This window comes from Bos indicus x Bos taurus, chromosome 2, assembly GCF_003369695.1.
Source record: "Bos indicus x Bos taurus breed Angus x Brahman F1 hybrid chromosome 2, Bos_hybrid_MaternalHap_v2.0, whole genome shotgun sequence".
Taxonomy (NCBI): Eukaryota; Metazoa; Chordata; class Mammalia; order Artiodactyla; family Bovidae; genus Bos; species Bos indicus x Bos taurus.
Window position 1 is genome coordinate 61,446,661 of NC_040077.1, and position 23,605 is coordinate 61,470,265.

At 43.3% G+C, this 23,605-nt stretch overlaps 1 protein-coding gene across 1 annotated transcript in view; it reads left to right on the forward strand.

Annotated features, from left to right (window-relative positions):
* Positions 1 to 437: 437 nt before the first annotated feature.
* The window catches only part of LCT (lactase), a 52,774-nt gene continuing 29,606 nt past the window's right edge, over positions 438 to 23,605 (forward strand). The window contains exons 1-6 of the mRNA XM_027561788.1: positions 438 to 1,077; positions 11,359 to 11,438; positions 14,358 to 14,441; positions 16,309 to 16,411; positions 18,110 to 18,188; positions 22,170 to 22,896. Coding sequence (XP_027417589.1) covers positions 438 to 1,077; positions 11,359 to 11,438; positions 14,358 to 14,441; positions 16,309 to 16,411; positions 18,110 to 18,188; positions 22,170 to 22,896 — 1,713 coding nt within the window. The remainder of the gene's footprint in view (positions 1,078 to 11,358; positions 11,439 to 14,357; positions 14,442 to 16,308; positions 16,412 to 18,109; positions 18,189 to 22,169; positions 22,897 to 23,605) is intronic.

The following is a 23,605-nucleotide window of genomic DNA, read 5'->3' on the forward strand; positions in this document are numbered from 1 at the left end:
AGGAAATCAGTCCTGAATGTTCATTGGAAGGACTGATGTTGAACCTGAAACTCCAGTACTTTGGCCACATGATACAAAGAGCTGATTCATTTGAAAAGACTCTGATGCTGGGAAAGATTGAGGGCAGGAGGAGAAGGGGACGACAGAGGATGAGATGGTTCGATGGCATCACCAACTCAATGGACATGAGTCTGAGTAAACTCTGGGAGTTGGTGATGGACAAGGAGGCCTGGCGTGCTGCCGTCCATGGGGTCGCAAAGAGTCGGACACGACTGAGTGACTGGACTGAACTGAACTAAACTGATGAATCATGTACTGATTTCATTATTGTAGATAATCCAGTTACCTATTAAGTGTTAATAGTTGCTTGGTATTTTACAACCTCAACTGAAGTTATAAAGTAAGTATTCCACAAACCTCCTGACAGTTCCTTGAAGATGGAGCTGGCCTGGCATTTAGTCCTTACTGTCCTTTTAAGTTTTTCTTGCTGGGGTTTAGACTGGGACTCTGATAAAAATTTCATCTCAGCTGCTGGTCCTCTAACCAACAGCTTGCTACGCAACCTGAGAGATCCCCTGGGAAACCAGGCTTCTCCCTTTGTAGCAGAAGATGAAGAAATTTACGATTGTCACCAGCCACTGCCTGCATTCCTGCCAGAGTACTTTAGAAGTGTCCGCGCCAGTATGATCACCCATTACAAAGTATTTCTGCCATGGGCACAACTTCTCCCAGAAGGAATCTCGGAGAACCCAGACAAGGAAACAGTGCTGTGCTATAGGCAACTGCTTGAAGCCCTCAAGACTGCTCAGCTTCAGCCCTTGGTGGTTCTACACCACCAGACCCTCCCTGCCAGCACTCTCCAGAGAACTGAGGCCTTTGCCGATCTCTTTGCGGCCTATGCCTCCTTTGCCTTCCACTCCTTTGGGGACCTAGTTGAGATCTGGTTCACTTTTAGTGACTTGGAGAGAGTGATCACGAAGCTTCCCCACCAGGAATCAAGATCTTCACGTCTGCAGATGCTCACTGATGCCCACAGAAAAGCCTATGAGATTTACCATGAAAAATATGCTTCTCAAGGTGAGTTCACACAACCCTGATGGCTGACCCACCAGCAGCCTTCATCATCCACCTTCATCCACCCTTCTTAAAGCAGGACTCAGCATTTCTTTCCACTTACTTTCAACAGTCCCCTCATAGCTATTTACAAGTGAGAAATTAATATCCTGAAGATTTCTTGGTGGAGGTAGGTAGGGGTGGCTTGCGTTGTACCATGCCCAACATCCCCTTTGAAAAATGTCTTTAAACCCTCCTTACCCAGTCTTGAGTCTACACTATTATCAATTATCTTTCTGTCTTTCCTTCTTCAGTCTTGCCTCCCTGACTCTCCCTAGGATTTCAAGATTGCCCATTTTCTTTCAGCCTCCCTGCTTTCTTTTTTACATTTTAATTTTTTATACTTTTTGACCATGCTGCGTGGCTTGGGAGACCTTAGTTCCCAACGAGGGGTCAAAACCATGCCCCGTGTAATGGAAGCTCAGAGTCCTAACCCCTGGACCATCAGGGAAACCTTGAGCCTCCCCGTTTTTCTTATGTGAAGAGAATTACATGCTCTAGTTGAAGCTTATATTCCAGCAGGGGAGACAAATACAAGATAAAATAACGATACGCTGATGGATAGTGAGAAGAACATGATTACAATTGTCCATATTCCTGCTTCATAGCTCATTTAAGCTTCCCATTCAGTAGGTCTGGACAGACTCAGGACATTGATTTTAATATATTCCCTAGATGAATCTGAGGTATACCAATTTTGAGAACCAATTAGATTAATTAGGTTAATTGGATTAGATATGCTTTCTAGTTTTTATTATATACTGTATATTTGTATACTTACTATATATCTGTATACTTGTATATTCTACTTTTTAAATTTATTTTTAATTGGACTTTACAATTTTGTGCTGGTTTTTTGCCGTACAATAACATGTATGTATACATGTAACATACTTGTATACATACTATATATCTGTATACTTGTATATCCTACTTTTTAAATTTATTTTTAATTGGACTTTAAAATTTTGTGCTGTTTTTTTTGCCGTACGATAACATGAATCCCATAAATATACATATTCCCCATCCCTCTTAAACTTCCCTCCCACACCATGTTCTACTTTTGAAACTTAACATATAATTAATATATTCTCATTTTAATAAAAACTCATTGAAAGTATGATTTTCAATGTTCTTACATGTTCGCATTATATTAATGGCTCGTTTAAGATATTTCATTTTTACATACTAGTTTAATTTTCAGTTAAAAATTACGTTGCAGTGAACATATGTATAAATACTTGCCTTCAGATAAATTCTGACAGACTCTTTTTAAAAAAAAAAAAGTATTTGTGTAACTTACGGCTGTGCTGAGTCTCATTGCTGCACATGGGCTTTCTCTGGTTGCACAATGAGAAGTGCAGGCTTCACACTGCGGTACCTTCTCTTGTTGCTGCTCCCAGGCTCTAAGCTTGAGGGCTCAGTGGTTGCAGTGCATGGGCTTAGTTACCCCAGGGCATGTGGGATCTTCCTGGACCAGAGATCAGATCTGTGTCCCCTGTTTCACCAGGCAGTTTCTTTAGCACTGAGTCACCAGGGAAGCCCTCTGAGATTCTTGAAACTGAAATTACCAGGTCAGAAGATGCACTTTCTTTAAGACTTCAAAGGATGTTGCTAAATTATTTTCCAGAAAAGTTGTAACTTTATACCAACAATTACAAAATTGTTCTTCTGACCCCACTCAGCCTGTTTTCAGTGATGTAATTGTTCTATCATTGGTGTAGACAGAAATAGTTAATAACAGATCTATAATAAAAATAGAAAAGAGTTTTATTCAAGCCAAACTATATCTTTGGAGGGAGCCTCTCGGAAATCTCCGAGGGACTCCTCAAGAAAAGCATGGTTTTAAGCACAGTTTTATATTTCGTCAGAAAAAAGAACATCAACCATGACGGGGGTACATTCCTGCAAAGTTTTGAAAAAAGACAGATTAGCCTGTGCACAGAGAGTATGTGTGGCTTGCCACCCGGGAAGGAAGCCTTATTATCAGAGGTGTACTGTCACTGACGTCCCAGGAAAAGAGGCATTCATCTCTATCTTCACAACAGACATTCTTTACTTCTGGACAATGCATCTTCTTCTTTGATGGTTAAAGCACATGGAAAATGTATGTTTAACAGACTACAAAACAGGATGTTCTAGTTAGCAAAAAGTTTATGTTAAATCATGCATAAGCCAGAATGACTTCCCCATATCTCAGTACGTGAAAATTTTCTTCCATCATTGGTAATTTGATGGCTGAAAACTATTATCTCCTTATATTCTTTATTTGCATGTGTTCAATTATAGAGAGGTTAAACATTTTTTTCTGTGTTTAAAATAAAATCAGGGCAAGGGGGAAAAGAGTGGGAATGTGATTGGGGCTATTTTAGATATGATTGTCAAAAAGGCTGTCCTTGGACCACCTTTTTAGCCAAGTGGAAGGAGGGAGAGAGCCACAGGATCTGGAGGGTTACACGCTGCTGGGTGAGAGAACAATCCTGCCGAGGGAGCCACAAAAGCCCAGCTATCAGTTTCATAAACTCTAGGTCAAGGGAGAACAAGAGATGCCGGATTTGAAACCAGTTTCTTTAAAAGCCTATCATGGAACGAATGAGAAAATAAATAAATATTTATTGACTGTAATTCTACTGAAGAAGCTTTGAGTAAAATGAACTTTGAAAGAAGGCAAAGCTAGACATGGATCATCTGAAGCTGAAGAAAATCTGTCTTATTTTGAGGACTAATTCCATAGAATTATTTTAAATTATAAAGCTATATATACATGTTTGTTAAAATGTTTTACATATTTCATTTTTGATCTTCATCAGGTTACTAAAGACTATTTCTTTCTTAAACTCATGTTTGCCTTCTTTTCTTCTTCTGCTCATTCCTCCCAGCCTTCATTTCATGTTTTATCAACATCACTAGATTGTCTGTCCCTGATATAATACAGGACACTAAGTAAATTCTCTTCTCAGTCTCTTTACTATTCCAAAAGACAGTTTTCCTTCTTCCTTTCTCTCTCTCACTCATCTTCCGCTTTTTAATCCAATTCCATAACTTTATTGTTCTTTGTAAAATACATTTTTAATATACCCAAAAAAGTTACATATGTTGATTAAAAGCAAAATATAATTTTTAAAAAGCAGGGATATTGAATAATATCCCATGAACTGAAAAGAAATTTTGAGACCAAAAAGTGAAGCAGGCAACTCCATAAAGTATAATTATGGGGTTTATTGTGGGTAACTTACATATGGGTTGGATTGGCGATCTGGAAGCATTTGCAGCTGCATTCCCCACTGCTGGGCTTCCCTGATAGCTCAGTTGGTAAGAATCCATCTGCAATGCAGGAGACCCTGGTTCAATTCCTGGGCCGGGAAGATCCCCTGGAGAAGAGATAGGTTGCCCACTCCAGTATTTGTGGGCTTCCCTTGTGGCTCAGCTGGTAAAGAATCCGCCTGCAATGCGGGAGACCTGGGTTCCATCCCTGTGTTGGGAAGATCCCCTGGAGAAGGGAAAGGCTACCCACTTCGGTATTCTGGCCTGGAGAATTCCATGAACTGTATAGCCCATGGACACGACAAAATGTCAGACTCGACTGAGCGACTTTCACTTCCCCACTGCCAAAAAGGGTATGGGGAATTTAAAGGGGCCAAAGCTAAAAATACAATCTGACTACTAAGGGAGTAGCACATTTGCACCAATGGGAGCCGGGGGTTTTTCCTCCCCCTTGGGGTCTCATGACCATTTTTCCCTGTGGACCATTAACTATCTGTGTTAGTTGAATAGCATTCTTCCAGTTCTTGCATCAGATGAAGACAAGGGTAAAAGTTGATAGGAAACTTATCTGGCTTGGGTGCATTTCTTGTGAGTACACTAGAGCTCAGTCACGCAGGATGGGAAGTGGGTAGGACTGCAGGCCTAAGAAGGAGCTGATAAAATGCAGTCAATGTGATTCAGCCACATAATAGTTAACATCCATGAAGTGACCACGCAGTCCAGCAATTAAGCTATAACAATACTGTGATGGTTTTGTAATATATAGAAATATTGAATTACTATTTATACTCATGGACTAACAATGTTGTAGGTTAATTATGCTTCAATTTTTTTTAAAGCAAGTAAACAGCAAAAAATGAAATTATACCCACAATATAATATCTGCTAAGTAGAGAGCCAAGAAAAATAAAAGCAAATGTCAAGGCAAAAATATTTGCATCACAAATATTCATAGCAGTATTATTCGTAATAACCAAAAGTGGAAACAACCCTAATGGCCATCAGTTGATGGATAAAGAAAAAGTGGCGTATTAGTAAAATGGAATAGTACTCAGCACTTGAAAGGAGTGATTGATTCATGCTACAATATGATAATTCTTGAAGACATTATGCTAAGTGAAAGCAGCCAGCCCCCAAAGACCACATATTATATAATTTCATTGCTATTAAATGTCCAGAGTAGAAAAACCTATAGTAGAGACACTAAAGTAGAGTAGTGATGTCTGGGGCTAGAAGACAGAATGAGAACTGACTGCTAATGGGGATGTAATATCTTTCTGGGTGACTAAAGTGTTCCAGAATTAGTGCAGAGAGTTGCACAGCTTTGTAAATGTACTAAATATAACAAAATGTTATAGTTTAAAAGGATGTATTTTATAGTATATGAATTATACCTCAATTTTAATGTAAAAATTAGTTAGAAAGCTGAGGGTTTATAAGACAAAACAAACCATATCACAACTTTTGTCTACTTGTATGTTTTTCCCTATCTCATCTCCCACTCTACCCACTCCCTCCCAGGTTACCACTGTGCTAAATATTCCATCCATCTTGCATTAGACCATGGCTTTCCCCCTCCCACACTGGTGTCACAGTGGATGTACAAGTTTAAGCATTTCAATAAAATAATTAATTACAGGAAAAGTGGCATTTTACTAAATACATTTTAGCCCCAAAATCACCATGTTTAAGAAATATGTTTAAAAATTAAATTCCCATTTACTGATGACTAGAAAATAAACAATCTGAAATGAAGTTCTGATTTTTTTCCAAGGAATTTTTTTTATCAGGGAATGAGTTACCTACAGTGAAATGCATGGATCTTAATTTTACAGTCTGATCTGTAAAATTGAACCCATACCCGTATCAAGATATAAAATTAAAACCATCCTCTCATCATGATATAAAATATTCATCAACACCTCCAAAACCCCCATTTCTGATCATTGTATCCCTTCCTAATCCTTACCCCAGAAAAAATGTTGATCTGGCTCCTATCAGGAATCATACAGTATGTACTATTTTGTGTCTGTCTTTTTCCATCAGTATGTGCGTGAGATTCATTTATTTTGTTGCTGTTCGTAATTTGCTGCTTGTTTCTTCTAAGTGGTGTTCTATTGTGGATGTATCACAACTGAGGGGCACTTGGGCAGTTTCCAGTTTTTATCTCATATAAATAAGTTGCTACGAACATTCTTGTACAAGGTTTTGCACGGACGTATGTTTTCATTTCTCTTGGATAATACCTAGGAGAGGAAATGCTGGATTACAGGGGAGAGATGTATTTGACTTTCTAAGAAACCGCCAATTTCTCAAAGCAGTTGTTCTATTTTATACTCCCACTAGCTATGTGTGAGAATTTCAGTAGCCTCATAATCCTTACTAACATTTGGCATTTTCGTCCTTTTCTGTTTTAGCCATTCTGATGGTATCTCATTCAGATTGCATTACTTTTTTAAAAAAAAGTTTCTATCCCAAATGCGTATGTATTTAAACAATTTAGTGTCCAATTTTGCTTGGTTTGGAATTTAGCATGATGAAAGAGTATTATACATTTTGTAGTCCTCTAGGACTTTTTTGTTCAAACAAAATTGTTTCCAAGGCTTATTCATATTGTTGAACAGAGCTATATCATCTTCTTTTCACTGCTTTCCACTGTGAGACTAAGCCAAGTTTTATTAATTCATTTTCCTAAGTTCATTTGTATCATTTTTTAACATAATTTTGTTTACTTATTTATTTTTGGCTGTGCTGGGTCTTCATTACTGCGTGGCCTTTTTCTCTGGTTGCAGTGAGTGGGGGCTACTCTCGAGCTGCAGCATGCAGGCTTCTCATTGTGGTGGCTTGTCTTGTTGCAAGCGTGAGCTCTAGGACGCTCAGACTTCAGAAACTGGCTTATTGGCTCAGTAGCTGCGGACACTGGGCTCTAGAGCACAGGCTCAATAGTTGTGGCACACAGGCTTAGTTGCTCTGAGGCATGCACGATCTTTCTGGATCAGGGATCAAAACTGTACCTTCTGCATTGGCAGGCTAATTCTTTACCACTGAGCCGCCAGGGAAGCCCCCAATCCCTTTCCCCTCTACTCTGAATCTCAGATATTAGGTAATTGTACATTTTGCAAGAACACTGCTTAGTCATTTTCTGTCATTGTGTCACTGTTGATATTTCTTAATGATTAAGAGGTAATCATTTAAAAGTCAGAGAGAACCTGAAAAATTAAAAGCTATAGGTGGTTCAGAGTTTTTTCCTTTCTAATCAAGACTTTTAAAAAATTAATGTTACTTTTTTGTTTGTTTTGATTTTTACTTGTTTTGCCTATCCAGGGCCAAGGAAATAATTTGTTCAGCATGTTGGTAATATATCCATAGGAAGATACTCTATCAATACAGGCAAACCTTTAAAGCATTTTTACATTTTATTATTTTACTTCTTTATTTACATGTTTATTGAGTTAGAGGTACATGAGAAAATGTTAAACCAAACAACTACTTTGAAAACAGATTGAGTTGGTGATTTGAATTTATTTGGCTATTTTAAAAAGTACTTTGCTTTACCTAAATTCACTTGAATCCAAAATTTGAAGTATCCTAGTAACTTATTGAAATAACTGAGGTAGTGACTTGCTTCAAGATTGCATACATCCTACAATAATACTACTTTTTAGAACAGTTTTAGATTTATAGAAAATTTGAGCAGATAGTACAGAGTTTCCATATGTCCCTGTCCCTGAAACCAGTTTCCCCTAACATAAACATCTTACATTATTATGGGACATTTGTTGCAATTAAAGAACCAAGGTTGATACGCTATTACTAACTAAAGTCCATGTTTTGTTCAGATTTCCTTAATTTCTCTTGTATGTCCTTTTTCTACTCTGGAATCTCTTCCAAGGTACCACATTATATTTAGTTGTCGTATCTCTGTAGGCTCCTCTGAGCTGTGAGAGAAGTTACAGCCCTGTGCTTTGGTGGCCGGGATGTAATGGTGTAGCCACTATGGAAAGCTGTATGACAGTTCCTCAAGAAATGGAGCCTGCAATTGCCATACGATCTAGCACTTGCGGGAATACACCCAAAAGAACTGAAAGCAGGAGCTTGAACAGATATTTGCACACCCATTTTCATGGCGTTATTCAAAACAATCAAAAGATGAAAACAATCCATATGCCCATACAAGGATGAATGGATAAATAAAACATGCTAGATACATACAATTGAATGTCATTCAGCCTTCAAAAGAAATGAAATTCTGACACATGCTACAGCATGGATGAACCTTGGGTACACTACCCTAAGTGTGTAGGTACACTACCCTACACTACACTAAGTGAAATAAGCCAGACACGAAAGGACAAATATTGTATGACTCCACCTATATGAAGGACCTAGAATGATCAAACTCACAGAGACAGAAAGTAGAATAATGATTACCAGAGACTGGGTGGAGGAGGGAATGGGGAAAAACTCATGGACCCGGAGTTTCTGTTAGAAATGATGGAAATCTGGGGAGGTGGATGGTGGTGACAGTTGCAGAACAAAGCCACTTTAAAAAATTTAATGGTGAATTTTATGTTATGTATTTTTACCGCAATTTTGAGTTCTTTTCTAATGACTGTGTGTTGTTATAAACTTCCTGCTCGTGTTTTCAACGTCCTACCGTTGGAAGGATATGAAAAGATTCTTGGCAGACCAGCAGGAGCATGAACACACCTCTCACAGGAAGAGCAGAGTTGCACACCGCGCCTCCCACCTGCCGACACCGGAACACAATCTAGGCAACGCTGGGGACTCCCACCCTCCTCCTGAAGCATTGATCCTGGCAGTTCAATACTGGCCTGATTGATTACTTCTATTTAAACATTTGGGGCAAAAGGGAGAGGAGCAAACAAAAAGGGGCTGTTTTGTATGAACAATAGCAATGGGTTTTAGAGGAATGACATACTTCTGTGATGGAAACAGAACTGAGCTTATCCTTAAACAAAATCTAGTAATACCTGTGAGGGACATAAACTCACACATTGCCATGCAGTAATTTCCTACATGGGCTTGAAACAGTTAATACTCAACCCCCATCAAATACTGATTTTGAGTTCTGTAGACAAGCACACTGACCTTTAACCATATCCAGCAAAAATTACAAGATAAATTATCTTAAACCAGTGCAATTACCCCCACTTCAGTCCCGAAGAAACATGAACTGCCAGCTTAGAATGAGGTTCCAGTTTTGAGTAACCTGCATTTTATGTTATTTTAAGAAGTATAGTTTGTGCTTGCACTAGGAACCAGTTAGGAATAATATCAGAAAATTTATTTTGTATGATATGAGACTTTCTGGAACCTCAGGTACGCTTGTTCACTCTGAGTCTAGAAACAGCTTGTTAAGTCAAATAGGAGTGATGTGTGAGTCAGCTGCACTTAGGGATTAACTGTCCTCCTGTGTCATGTCATTGATCCAGAGATAATACTAAATTGGACATTTAAAAATGTTCAGCACAGGCTGAGAACATATGTTCTACGTGTGCTGATGTGATGATAGACTGAAGTATGGAAAATCTGTGGAAGGTGAAATGGCTCCATGGGGCACAATCACTGAATAACTGGAAAATAGCATTATCTTATCAGAAGGAGGACCAAATGTCTCTGAGTGATATTCCTAGCTCAGAGGATTTCAAAGTTCCATTATGCCTATCAAAATAAGCACTTTGGTATTTGGCAGCGGTTGGTTATTAATAGTGGTTTCAATGACTGGGGAGATCTTTCTCCTGTACAGAATTTGAATGTAGGAGAGAGGTCAGGCATATAAGCTTGTCATTTAAGTCTCAAACGCTGGCTTTAGGCCATTTTGTTGACTGTTTCCAAAGCACAGGTCTGAGCACTTGCCTATGCACCCATCCTAAGCTTGCTATTTGGAGAGACTCGAGAAATGTCGAAGCTTGCTTCTCAGGGAGCACACAGTCTCAGCAGGAGATAAAGACTTTTGTGCATCAAGGAGTTAGATGGTGCTTCTGACAACTGAGGCATCCCAAGTCCACCACATGAATGGGTGCATTCTCAGTCATGTCCGACTCTTTGCAACACCTTGGACTGCAGCCTGCCAGGCTCCTCTGTCCATTGGATTTTCCAGGAAACAATACTGGAGTGGGTTGCCATTTCCTCTTCAAGGGGATCTTCCCCACCCAGGGATGAAACCCGCATCTCCTGCATCTCCTGCATTGGCAGGTGGATTCTTTGCCACTAAGCCACCTGAGATGCCCACAGCAGCGTGTTTCAAACTGGTCTGAGCACCACTGTATCTGAAGCACCCAGGAAGCTTGTTAAAAGGCTCTCATTCCTGGGTCCACCCCAGTCGGCTGACAAGAAGGACAGGTGATTCTGATGTACGTAAGCTTCAACACCACTGTTAGGTGATCAAATGTCAAAGCGACTATGTTTCCTTCATATTCTCCTCAATGCACAGTAAGGGTTGGATGGACTTGGCACAGTGAATAAGGACAGGTAACAGCAGTCCCCTGAGAGCACCCTACCTCTCCAAAGTCTCTCCACTTGGAAGTCTAAACTGTTGTTTAGATCAACAGTTCCCAAGCTTTAGCAGGTGTCGGAATCACCTGGAGCGCTTGTAAAGCACGCAGAGGCCAAGGTTTATTAGGAACTGAGACGCAGCTCTCTCCATCTGCCTTTTACATTGTGTGGGGTTAGGGAAAGGAACTGTTTTGATTCTTGCAAAAGACTTTACAAGTGTCCTGCACGTCACTGTTCTGATTTATATGAAACAGTCTCTAAAGGGACATTTCTTAAAAAGCTACCTTGTTTTCTAAAGTCTTTCAGCTTGAGTAAAATCATGTGAGTGATTTCTGCAGAAATCTTTTTTAAAGTTGGTGAATGTGGACTAGAAAGGCCAACAGAAAACGAGTTCACCAGTGGCTTCTGGGGTCACAGCCTCCTTCCTCTCTCACCTACATCCCCTCCTCTGGTTGGTTTCAGGTGGAAAACTCTCTGTGGTCCTGCGAGCTGAGACGCTCTCCAAGCTCCTGCTAGAACCATCTATGTCTACACTTGTCAAGGTAATGACAGCCCAAAGAAATAGAATCTGTAACTTCTGAGAAAAGTTGCAAGTTTAGTTTTAAAAAAACAATAGAAATTTTTGTCGACTTGACATCCTTTCTTTTTAAATTTATCTTATTGACGTGTATTTAACCTACAATGCTGTGTTAATTTCTACTGTACAGCAAAATGATTCAGTTATATATATTTTATATACATATACATTCTTTGTCACATTCTTTTCCATTATGGTTTATCACAGGATATTAAATATAGTTCCCTCTGCTATACAGAAGGACCTTGTTGTTTATCCATCCTACATATAATGGTTTGCTTGACATTCTTACAAATGCCTCTTCTGAGTGTTATGCATTCTCTAGATTTATAATTACTTTAAAACAAAATCTTATTTGTTGTAGCCCCAGCTCTCACTTGGTCAAGTGTCAGCTTTTGCCTACACAAAGACGTCAAATGCCTCTGGTCTTGCTCCTTCTTAAAAAGAGCTTATCAAAAGAGAGGTCAGTTTTGTATTTTTCATTTGTTTGTTTTTTTAGCAAAACAGACACTAGGGTAAGAGGTTTTTTTTTTTTTTTTTTAAATAACATTAATAATGTGGTCCCTAGAGTGCCCATCCTGCTTTCTACCTCCTCTAAAAACAACTTTTAACTATAATTTTAATAATAAACGTTAAAACATTTGAGAATTTAACAGCCTTGGCCCTTGTAACGTTGACTGCTGGGCAGCGTGGAAAACCCTCTGAGAAAACAACTGATTCCTGTAGTTGCTGCACCGTGTCTGTGCTGCGATGGAGGCCCCATGTGCCAAGGTCCAACTTCAGATTTACAAGCTCAGGGGTTTAAAAACCAGACATGATAAGGTCCTGAAATGACCAGGCCCAAGACTGATAGTATGACCAGAAAACCAGAATATCTAAATTCTTTTATAAGGGCCGATAACTGCTATCAGTTATGAGCTCAGGAGACCAAAGTGCTGATCAGAAAATGCTTGTCAAGAAGTAGTCTTTGAACTGGTCTCTCTGCCCCCATTTCCCCCCTGCAATACATCTTTTGCTGAATTCCCTGCTGAGAAGCTATGTTCCCCTAAAACGGTGAAGGTCCTCAGAGCCTTCCAGAATGCGGCTCACCAGGGCCCTCTTGCCGGCTCTCTGCCCTCGCCTTTTCCCCGGTGTGCATGCTGTCACTCCACCAGCCCTGCGGCATTCGCTACCCGAAGTCTTATCCTCCTTCCCTTCCTCAAATCTCTTCCAATAAAATTCTACCCATTATTAACATCAGTGTCAATGTGCCCACCATAAAGAGGCTTCTGTTAATAATACTTCCCCACTAAACCTGATGTGGTCTCTCCCTGCTTGGAATATTTTAGCCATTTGTTAGATCAGCAGTTCTCAAATTTTGGTATCAGAATCACCTGGAGAGCTGCTGCTGCTGCTACTGCTGCTAAGTCGCTTCAGTTGTGTTCAATTCTGTGCGACCCATAGACAGCAGCCCACCAGGCTCCCCCGTCCCTGGGATTCTCCAGGAAAGAACAGTGGAGTGGATTGCCATTTCCTTCTCCAAAGCATGAAAGTGAGAAGTGAAAGGGAAGTCACTCAGTCGTGTCCAACTCTTCGCGACCCCATGGACTGCAGCCTACCAAGCTCCTCCGTCCATGGGATTTTCCAGGCAAGAGTACTGGAGTGGGGTGCCATTGCCTTCTCCGACCTGGAGAGCTACTAAAGTACAAAACTTAGTGTGGAGGGACGCCCTGGGCTTTCATAGCCTTCCCACATTCCCAGGTGAGTCTAATCCCCACCAAGATTTGAGGTGTGGACTTTTCTTATATCACTTAGAACTTTCTGCCTGTTCTTCATGTGGTCAGTACATTTACTAACTCTCTCTATCAAGTTGTAAGTTTCTGTGGCTCCTACTCATCTTTAAACCCAGCACAGTGACTTTCAAGAGTTTGAAGTCGATGATCACATGCTGCCTGGAGCTGGTAGACAAAGCAAGGGCTGAGAGGGCCAAGAATGTTCCAATGGAGCTTGCCAGTGGGGAGCAAGCCTGTGGACTGTTGAGCAAACATGGCAACAACTTGATTGGGAAAACCATAGGGAGCAGTGGAGAGTCAGTTATCTAAGGTCAAGTGCACTGGGTTGTTCCCAGATGCCATCACCCACGGTCTCTGTCCCAGGGGAGGACAAGGAGGGAGCACAGGCGACAATCTGGTCGTGGCCAGGAGAGAAATGGCTCGCTGAAAAGGGTGGAGACTCTGGATCTGTAGTTCTTAAAGTATGTGCAGACAGAGACAGGGTGGAGATGTATGTCCTTAACTGGAGCACAAATAGGAGTGTCCACAGACCATGAGAGCTCTGTTCCTGGATTATAGTATGGGCCAGGCTAGGGCCAACGGGAGTGGACTTTAAGCTGTGGTTGGAAAGTAGCCAGTGACGATAGCCTACAATTAAAACTCCAAGCTCCGGTAGGGTCTGCAGAGATTACTAAGTGGACCGTGAGTGGCTGAATCTCCACTGCCTCTGTCCTGCAGAGTGGAAGGGCCATGAGAAGGGTGCCACCCAGGGCAGCTCTGGCCTTTGACCCCTTTTCTTAGAGTTCACTCACTCGGTGGAAACCCACCCTTTCTGGCCCGCAGTACTTCTTTTATTCACTCACTCACTCATTCCATCGTACACATTTATTGAGCCCTTCCTGTGTGCCAAGCACTTTGCTGAGTGCATACATGATGCATTCCTCACAACACAGAGGCAAACCCCATACACATTCTCACCTCGTCCCCAGCTTTTCCTCATCCTGCTTTTTCCTTGGAAAATCCTGCTTTGGAGTATTCCATTTAGTAACGAGAGAAACAAAAAAAATAGTTCTGAGCTAGTTCTTCATCTTGAAATTGCTTATGTTCTAAAGATTCTGTTTGCTTATTTCCAGGATGCAGTTGACTTCATCTCTCTTGATTTATCTTATGAATGCCACAGTGAGGCAGATTTACCACAGACGTTGAGTGAACTGCAGGTAACTTAAGCTATTTTCCATATTGATGATGAATGGCAAAGGTTCCTGAGAGCATACTAGTCATTTAATGCTTCAGCTGATGCATAAACTGGTGGTCCAGTGGTTAGGACTCCATGCTTTCATCTCTGCCAAAGGCCTGAGTTCAATCCCTAGTTAAGGAACAAAGTTCCCACAAGCCTTGCAGCACAGCCCCCCCACCAAAAAAAGAATCCATATACAGGCAGACTTCCCTGGCGGCTCAGATGGTAAAGCATCTACCTACAATGCAGGAGACCCAGGTTCAATCCCCGGGTTGGGAAGATCCTCTGGAGAAGGCAATGGCACCCCACTCCAGTACTCTTGCCTGGAAAATCCCATGGACGGAGGAGTGTGGTAGGCTACAGTCCATGGGGTCGCGAAAAGTCAGACATGACTGAGCGACTTCACTTTCACTTTCTTTCATACATGCAGTCTTGTCTGAGGAAATTTCCATAGAGAACCTCTGGAGGTTAGATAGTCTTCCCTGGAAAGGATAGAGAGAGTTGGCTTTTTAAGGTAAGTATTTACCTGGATCCTCTGCTCTCTCATGTAGAAAGCTATTGAGAATCAGAATTCCAGTGTTCATTCTGAGATTGAAAAAGACATTTCATAGATGTGGTCATGGAAATATTTGCCTTAACAAGCCAACCCTCACTGTCCACTCCCCACAAAGAACCTGTATGCCCCTCTCTGAGCCTTAGCTGCTGCTCCCTGCCAGCACACAGGTGTCTTAGGGCCCGGGGACCCATCGCATGTCCACAGGTTCTGAGTGCTGCAAGAGCTGTGTGTGGAGGTCCTGCATTCCCTTCTCAGAAGAAACCCTGCTCACCAGGGAATTCCTCACTCAGCAGACGGCTCCTCCAGCTCTCCAGCCCTGTGACATCACAGGCCACCCTACTGTGCATGGGTCTTTCAGGAAGGAGAAAACCCTCTATTCCCTTAGTAATTTGACTTTACCACATTGACCCGGCACAGGGGAGGAACACAGCTATGTGAGCCACAGCCCCACTAACTGGTTCTGAGCAAGTTAATCTGTTTCTCAGAGCTTAAGTCACCTCATTGTTACTGGTGGCTCTGAGAAAATAAAGAACCTGCCAGCCTCCTGTTTGAGTAGTTGCTGTTGGTATTTCTCAGTGGCTGTTAACTATTCAGAGGAGGGGAAGATAGTGTGGGAAAAATGACCAAACCCAAGAAAAAGTAACTTAAAATGAGGTCAAACAACTTGTCAGCCCAAAGATGTTCCTTTTGATACTGAAATGGCTAGAAATGGGAGAAAAATGACACCTGCTCCAATTTTAATGGAGATAGTTTCTTTTCAATTTCTTTATGGAAAATGTCAGACATATCCAATGGTAGAAAGAAAAACATAATGAAGCCATCTCCAGGTTCAGAGGCTGTCGACTCGGGGTTGATCTTGTTTCCTTTATACCCTGCCTCGCCCCTCCCCAAGCCAGATTGCTCTGAAGCAAAGCCTCGACATTATAAACATCATGACGGCAGCTCCTGATGGAGCTTCTTGTAGTAGCTCAGGCCGCTGACATGGGCAGATGACCTTGTTCCTGGTCCTAATACAGAGACTAGTTCTAGGAGGTTCCTTGTGGCCTGAGGTGATAGGATAGATGAACCTATGTCTTTGGTGGGGGTCTGTATAGAGAATGGCCTCTGTTATAGAAAAGTGTAGTTTTTTCCTCCCTCGAGTCTGGAGTCAGCTCCCTTTATTAACTGACACGGCTAGAGGTCATTTCCAAAACCACACTGAGTGTTGTGGCTTCACATCTTGAACACCTGTCCCTGTTAACTAACAACTCTCAGCAACTTCGGTTCCCTTGCTGGCCTATATCATTTTCAGACCACTGAACCAAAAGTGAAAGTTTTCGTCTTCAGCCTGAAACTCCAGAACTGCCTCTCCACCAGGAACAACGTAGCCCATCTGCTCTTCAGCCTGCTCAAAGGTGAGTGGGCCATCATCGGAGAGGTTTGCAGTGACGTTTGGCACGTTGGCTTGTAGGGTAGCAATCTTGAGAGTCTGGGGTTCCGACAGGAGAAGAAGAAGAAGGTATGGTCTGAGAGCCTGCCCTAGATGCGTGTAGAGTCCTTGCCTTCTTACTGTTGGTCACTTAGTTCCCACTGACCCAAGAAAGAAGAGAAGTTCTGTACAGCACGTGAAGGATGCCAGGGTCTCATGGAGATAAAGACCATCGGGCCAGAGATGTCAGGTGTAAGCATGGCAACAGCCCTGTGCCCATCTGTCTGTTTCAACTGCTCCTCCCTCCAGGGTCTCTCATCTGTGCCCCCCTTTGCAGGACTGCTCTCTGCCCACCCCAGACACTTTCACTTTTGTTCATTTCCCCATTGCTTGATCAGCATCTTCAGTTACAGGACCCCACAACTCATGGACCATCTCCAAAATGTCTCTTATTTCAAATTCTTGAGAGTGAATCTGATGGGTGGGCCATGCATCAGAAGACTTCTCCTGGGACTTCCCTTGGTGGTCCAGTGGTTAAGACTCCATGCTTCCAATGCTGGGGCTGCAGGTTCGATCCCTGGTCAGGGAACTAGGATCCTGCATGCTGTACAGCATATAAAAAAGGTTAACATTACATTTGATAAAAATTTTTTAAATGATTATTCAGAAGAAGATTGTCCTGGTCCAGTCTGGTCAAGGGAAAGCAGTGTCCATTAAGGCATCAGGGGCTGAGGACCACTAGACACTGCCAGAAGGGGCCAGGGGCAGGCCCCTGGGTGCCTGATATCCAGTTCAGTTTCCCTGTAAGGTCAGAATATGGGAGATGTTGGTCGTGCCCTTTTTACCACTTGTAACCAGTGCTGAGCTGGCTTCACAGACTTCATGAACCATATCTATGAATGCCACATAACTCTCGCCCTAACTCACTTTGGAGTAATGATTTCCTGTTCTTAAATCCCATCCCTTTCTAAATGGTTGAAATAGGCAATCTTATGTTTATGCTGCTGCTGCTGCTAAGTCACTTCAGTCGTGTCCGACTCTGTGCGACCCCATAGACGGCAGCCCACCAGGCTCCCCTGTCCCTGGGATTCTCCAGGCAAGAACACTGGAGTGGGTTGCCATTTCCTTCTCCAGTGCATGAAAGTGAAAAGTGAAAGTGAAGGTGCTCAGTTGTGTCCGACTCTTTTCGACCCCATGGACTGCAGCCCACCAGGCTCCTCTGTCCATGGGATTTTCCAGGCAAGAGTACTGGAGTGGGGTGCTTCTTGCAAAAAAGATTCCACCCTCTCCTAATGTTTGAGGTCTTCTGAGTCAGTTGTGCTCTGCATTTGGTCTCTAGAAAAGCAGCATCAGCATCACTGGAAACTTGTTAGATATTCACATTCCAGAGCCCACCTCAGATCAGAAAGCTCTGAGCAGAAACCTGGGAGTTGGGCCCAGCAATCTGCATTGAACAGGCTCCACAGGTGATGCCGATGCACATGGAAGTTTGAGAACTGCTGTTCTTAGTAGGAAAAAAAATCACATGTGACCTCCTTAAATCATGGCCTTGGAATTTTCCAGAGGGGCTTGGAACCATTGCTTGGAGTTTGGCTGTGGTATATGAGTGAGGAGAACTGTTGATGGCAGTCATGCATAGCTGGGTGGGCTTCAGGTGGAGTGAATTAAACTTCTTCTCTTTCAGCCATAAATGAAGACCAAGTGTTCGTCATTGGGTTTGATATTAGTACATTCCTGAGCTGTTCATCGAGTTCCAAGAAAAGGTAACATTAGATTTCCTGTTGAACTATCAGTAACTGATGTTTGCAGAATGCTCTGCTGTTCTTCACCTGTGTAAACTCACGGGACTGTTACCATGTGCCTTTGGATTAGTGAGTCCTCTGCGGCCGTTCTGGACATGAAAGATGGAGACTCAGAGGGGAAGGCTGGGAGCAGTGTCTCTGGGCCCCATGCAGTTCTGACATTCTCACCAATCATTCAGCCTCCTCTAGTTCACCAAGAGCACACAACTAACAGAGCTGGTGTTTGAAGCCCTGCCTTCTAGTTTAGATCTTTTTGGAGGCATTGTTAGATGATGAAGAGCAGGCTGGGTTAATGATAGACCTGCCCATCCCTGAAGTTATGTGGTCTGAGTAAAGTGAGTTCTCTGTACCATTTTCTCTCATGAAATTTGAAGCATATTACCTGCAAGGAGACAGCATAAATGGGAAAGTCAGCCGTGCACCGGGCAGAAGCCTAATTCAATGGTTTCTCAGGACAAATGTTTTAAAATATTGTGGGATTGCAAATAATTAGCACATGAAGTACAAAATTGGTAAGACACATACTAAAAAAAAATTAGAGCAGATCTGCAATTATCTCCATAATTATGTCAGTCTCCTGCACTTACTTGGAGAAAGGCATGGCAACCCACTCCAGCATTCTTGTCTGGAGAATCCCATGGACAGAAGAACCTGGTGGGTTACAGTCCATTGGGTTGCAAAGAGTTGGACATGACTGAAGGGACTTAGCACCCACTCGTGCATGCACTTACATTCCAGTGCATTTCTCGAGTGAGAAATCTTGGTGTGGAAGCCAGTGCAGGGAGTTTCCCAGAACCCTCAGCACTCCACAGGAGTATGTTGCACAATGGAATGTCTCGTGCCCTGTGTCAAGGAAGGACTAGGGGCAACCATTAGCTTCCCAGACCTTCAGCCAAAGCTCGCTGCAGACATTTCTAGCATAGCTCTGTCCAAGATCATAAGCTTCAGTGCGTTACCTCTTTGTACCTTTTTTTCTCCCAGCACTTGGCTGTCGTCAGCCATGTCTCCCTCTACTGTTCAGTCCTCTCAACTCACTTCAAATCAGCAGTTCACATCACCAGACCCTAAGCAGCGACATGTCAGGCTTTGTGCTCAGAGTGTGAGAAGTATATTGCAGTTATACTGCATGAGCAAGCAGGTCAGAACTGCTCTCCGTTTATACTTGGAATCAGCTAAGGAGTGCTGGGCTGTGTTTTTTGGAAAATAAAACTGAAGAGGTCATAATAAAAGGGGCAGTCTGAGAAAGCAGTGCTTATAAAACCACAAGGTGACATGAGACATCAGTTCCAGGGTTCTCTTTCTAACATCTTGCTCTCTCGCCACTTCTCCTGAAGGGGAGGTCCAACTTTGGCTAACATGAGAGTGGGTGAGTGTTTATGGAGAACCTGCAGGTGTGAGGCAGGTGGAAGGGGGTTCTGGAAGGACAGACATCATTTTCTCATTGGAGTGTTTTAGACTCAGAAATGAGACAGGCGCACCAGTGACTCTAGCAGAGAGTGTGGCAGGAGATACAGCACTGCTCCCCAGAGGAGAGGATGAGAGCATTACCTGGATGCTCTGAGGGGTCAGAGTAGAAGGTGAGGGACAGCTGAAGGAGGGACACCTGGAAGGCTGGGCATACGGACTTCTTGAGCTAAATCTCTACCCAACTGAGGCAAACCCAGGCTCCAAGGCCTGTATGGCAAGTTCTGTTTTATCCAGGTGCAGTTTATTTCTTGAAAACCTCTTTTCACCCAAGCCAGGACAATCATGATCAGAAGGGTTGGGTCGGAAGAGCTGAGTGGGCACCCCTCCGTGTCCCTGGTGTGCTCAGACTCATGCATCTGTTTTGGATAATCCACAGCTGTAGGCCATCATTTCCCGTCACCACTTTTCTACCAAATGCAGAGTTGATGCTTCATAAAACAGAAGGAGCTTAAGTTTGAACCCTGGAGAAGGGCATGGCAACCCACTCCAGTATTCTTGCCTGGAGAACCCCATGGACAGAGGAGCCTAGTGGGCTACAGTCCATAGGGTCGCACAGAGTTGAACATGACTGAAGGGATTTAACACACACAAATTTGTAAGGCTCAGGCCCCAGTCCATGGGAGAGATCTTTCTGCAGGGTCCCTGTACCAGTTCTGCGCTCTGGGCCAGGCTTGTAAAATGCCAGCCCCTCTCCACACGAGAGCCCTAGGACAGGGAGTTGCTCTTGTCCTTCACTGCCTCTCCCCATGTGTGTTCTCTCCTCCGGGCTGAACACACCCACCTCTACCAACGCTTCCTCAAGGCTGCCCTCTGCTGGTGAAACTGCCGCATGTTCTCAGGCACTGGTCTCCAGCCCACAAGACAGGACTCAAGGACCGAGGGAGGGAGGGAGGGAGGGAGGAGGGAGAGAGAAGGAAAACAGACTAGAATTAAACAGAATATATCAGACTTTGTTGTGTATGAAAATAGCTCTTTAAAAATAATTTTATTTATTTTTGACTCAGCTGGGTTTTCATTGCTGCATGGGCTTTTCTCTAGTTGAAGAGAGCGGGAGCGATGGGGTGCTGCTACTTTTCATTGCAGCGTGCAGGCTTCTCATTGCAGTGGCTTCTCTTGTTGCAGAACATGGGCTCTAGGGCGCTCAGGCTTCAGTAGTTGCTGCACAAGTGCTCGATAGTTGCGGCTCCCAGGCTCTAGAGTACAGACTCAGTAGCTGTGGTGCACAGGCCTAGTTGCTCTGAGGCATGTGGGATCTCCCTGAACCAGGGATCAAACTCATGTCTTCTGCATTAGCAGGTGGATTCTTTACCACTGAGCCACCAGGGAAGCCCCCCAAATAGCATTTCATGTTATGTTTTATTTCAGCTATGTTTATTTCAGATATATTTATTTCTGAATAAATATTTATGTTCATAAAACATAACACAAATATGCATATAATGTCCACACATCTACGCATATATATAGTGATATGTGGTTAAAAGCACAGACTCTGAGCTCTATCATTTGCAAGCTGTCTAATCAAGGAGTTCTCATTTTAAAAAAAGATCAAAGTTTATTGACATAAATGAAGCCCAGAGATGGACAGTCTATAGAGTGGGTTAAAATCATCAGAAGTCCAGGCTCCTCTCTTATTGTTTTGTCACCCTTATCAAAACTTCTACCTCATGGTCCTAGATGGATGCTTGAGCTCCTGCCATTATGACCATAACCCAGGCAACATGAACAAGAAAGGAGGTTGTAGCTGGGGCTGATATTTAAGTGGTACCCATGAGTAGAGCTGTACTGGTAGTTCAATTACTGAAATATTTCTGTACCAGCTGATAAATAGCTGCTGGCCCCTGATGCCCAGAAATTACTCACTTCTTTAAGTCTCAGTTTCCTTCTCTGTAGGAAGAAGATAAATAATGTAGTGCCTACCTCATACACTTATTTTGAAATTTAAATGAGGTAATTAATGTACATACATTTTTATCACAGTGGCCTATACAGAATCAAAAGACTCAATAACTGAAGTCATTATCTTTAGTTGTGTTTTATAAATGTACATGATAAGAAGAAAAATTTCATCAGAACTGAAGACGGTATTCAAGGGTGTTCTAATACAGAGACTAGTAGCATTAGCACAGTATTTTCAGTCATGCAGGAGTAGTGATAACTTGCCTAAGTTCAGTTCACTCAGTCATGTCCAACTCTTTGTGACCCCATGGACTGCAGCATGCCAGGCCTCCCTGTCCATCACCAACTCCCGGAGTTTACTCAAACTCATGCCCACTGAGTAGGTGATGCCATCCAACCATCTCATCCTAACTTGCCTAAGAAGGGGTAATAATAATAATTTCCCATCTCCCAGTCACTTCCTGCCCATCACTTGGAGTCAGTGTTATTGGAATCTTTACTTTACATCAGTCTCAGGTCACCTATAAATTAGAGTCATTACTTATTATGTCCCTTCATGTCACTTCATTCCCTCAGCTGGTCTTGTTCTCTGAGTGACAGCCTGACCCTCCAGACTGCCCCGCAGCTGGGCCCAGACACAGCAGTATACGCCTGGTCGCCCCGCTCAGCCTATCAGAGGGTCTGGGAAGCGTTTGCCAACCAGTCCAAGGCAGAACGGGATGCTTTCCTGCAGGATGTTTTTCCTGAAGGCTTCCTCTGGGGTGTCTCCACGGGAGCTTTTAACGTGGAAGGAGGCTGGGCCGAGGATGGAAGAGGGCCGAGCATCTGGGACAGAGTTGGGCACCAGAACACCAACAAGGGCCAAGCAACGCCAGAGGTGGCCAGCGACAGTTACCACAAGGCAGACACTGACGTTGCCCTGCTCCGTGGCCTCCAGGCCCAGGTCTACAAGTTCTCCATCTCCTGGTCCCGCATCTTCCCCACTGGGCAGGGGCGTAACCCCAACCCCTGGGGTGTTGCCTACTACAACAAACTGATTGACAGCCTGCTGGACTCGCACATCGAGCCCATGGCCACCCTGTTCCACTGGGACCTGCCCCAGGCCCTGCAGGATCGCGGTGGGTGGCAGAGTGAAGATGTGGTGGACGCCTTCCTGGACTACGCGGCCTTCTGCTTCTCCACGTTTGGGGACCGTGTGAAGCTATGGGTGACCTTCCACGAGCCGTGGGTGATGAGCTACGCGGGCTACGGCACCGGCCAGCACGCACCGGGCATCTCCGACCCAGGGGTGGCCTCTTTTAAGGTACTTCCCATTCTTGCAGTGCCTACTTGTTGGAAGAGGAAGGGCACTTGGTTGGAAAAACACTCTTTCACCTTCCCATCAGCAAGTCTTTCCTTTTTCTTCTTTAGAGGAAATTGGAGGGAGGGAAGGAGCTGTTAAAATTGTTAAAAGTACCAAACGCTGTTCTGGTGCTTTAAACATTGTTACTGCATCCTCAGAACGGCTCTGATGGACGAGGGAATTGGGGTTCAGGAGGAGAAGCAATTTGGTTGTGATGACATTGCTAGTGGGTTAGCAGTGTGAAGCCAACATTTTGAGCCCAAATCTACTTGACTCCAAAGCAAGTGTTCCATGTCAGCCAGGACTTAACTGCAAGTGACAGAAAACCCAACCTAAACTGACTTTAAAGCAAGGAGGGAATTTCTGAGTTCAGGAAACTAGAAAGTCCTAGTTTTAGCTGATCAGAGTAGAGTTGTTTGGACTACTGATGACGTTACCAGGACTCAGTTTTTCTTTTTCTCTTGTTCCCCTCATTGGCTTTATTCTTAGGCTTCCCGGTAGCCAGATGCCTGCAATCCTTCTCTGATATTTCAACATAAGTAGAAAACAGGAAAGATTGCTTATCACTGTTCTGGCAGAGGTCTCCTGTGCTCATGGTCTCCATGTGGGTCACATGCTCATCACTGAACCAGTCACTGGGTCTAGGCTAGGGGGCTGTGAAGCTCAGTGC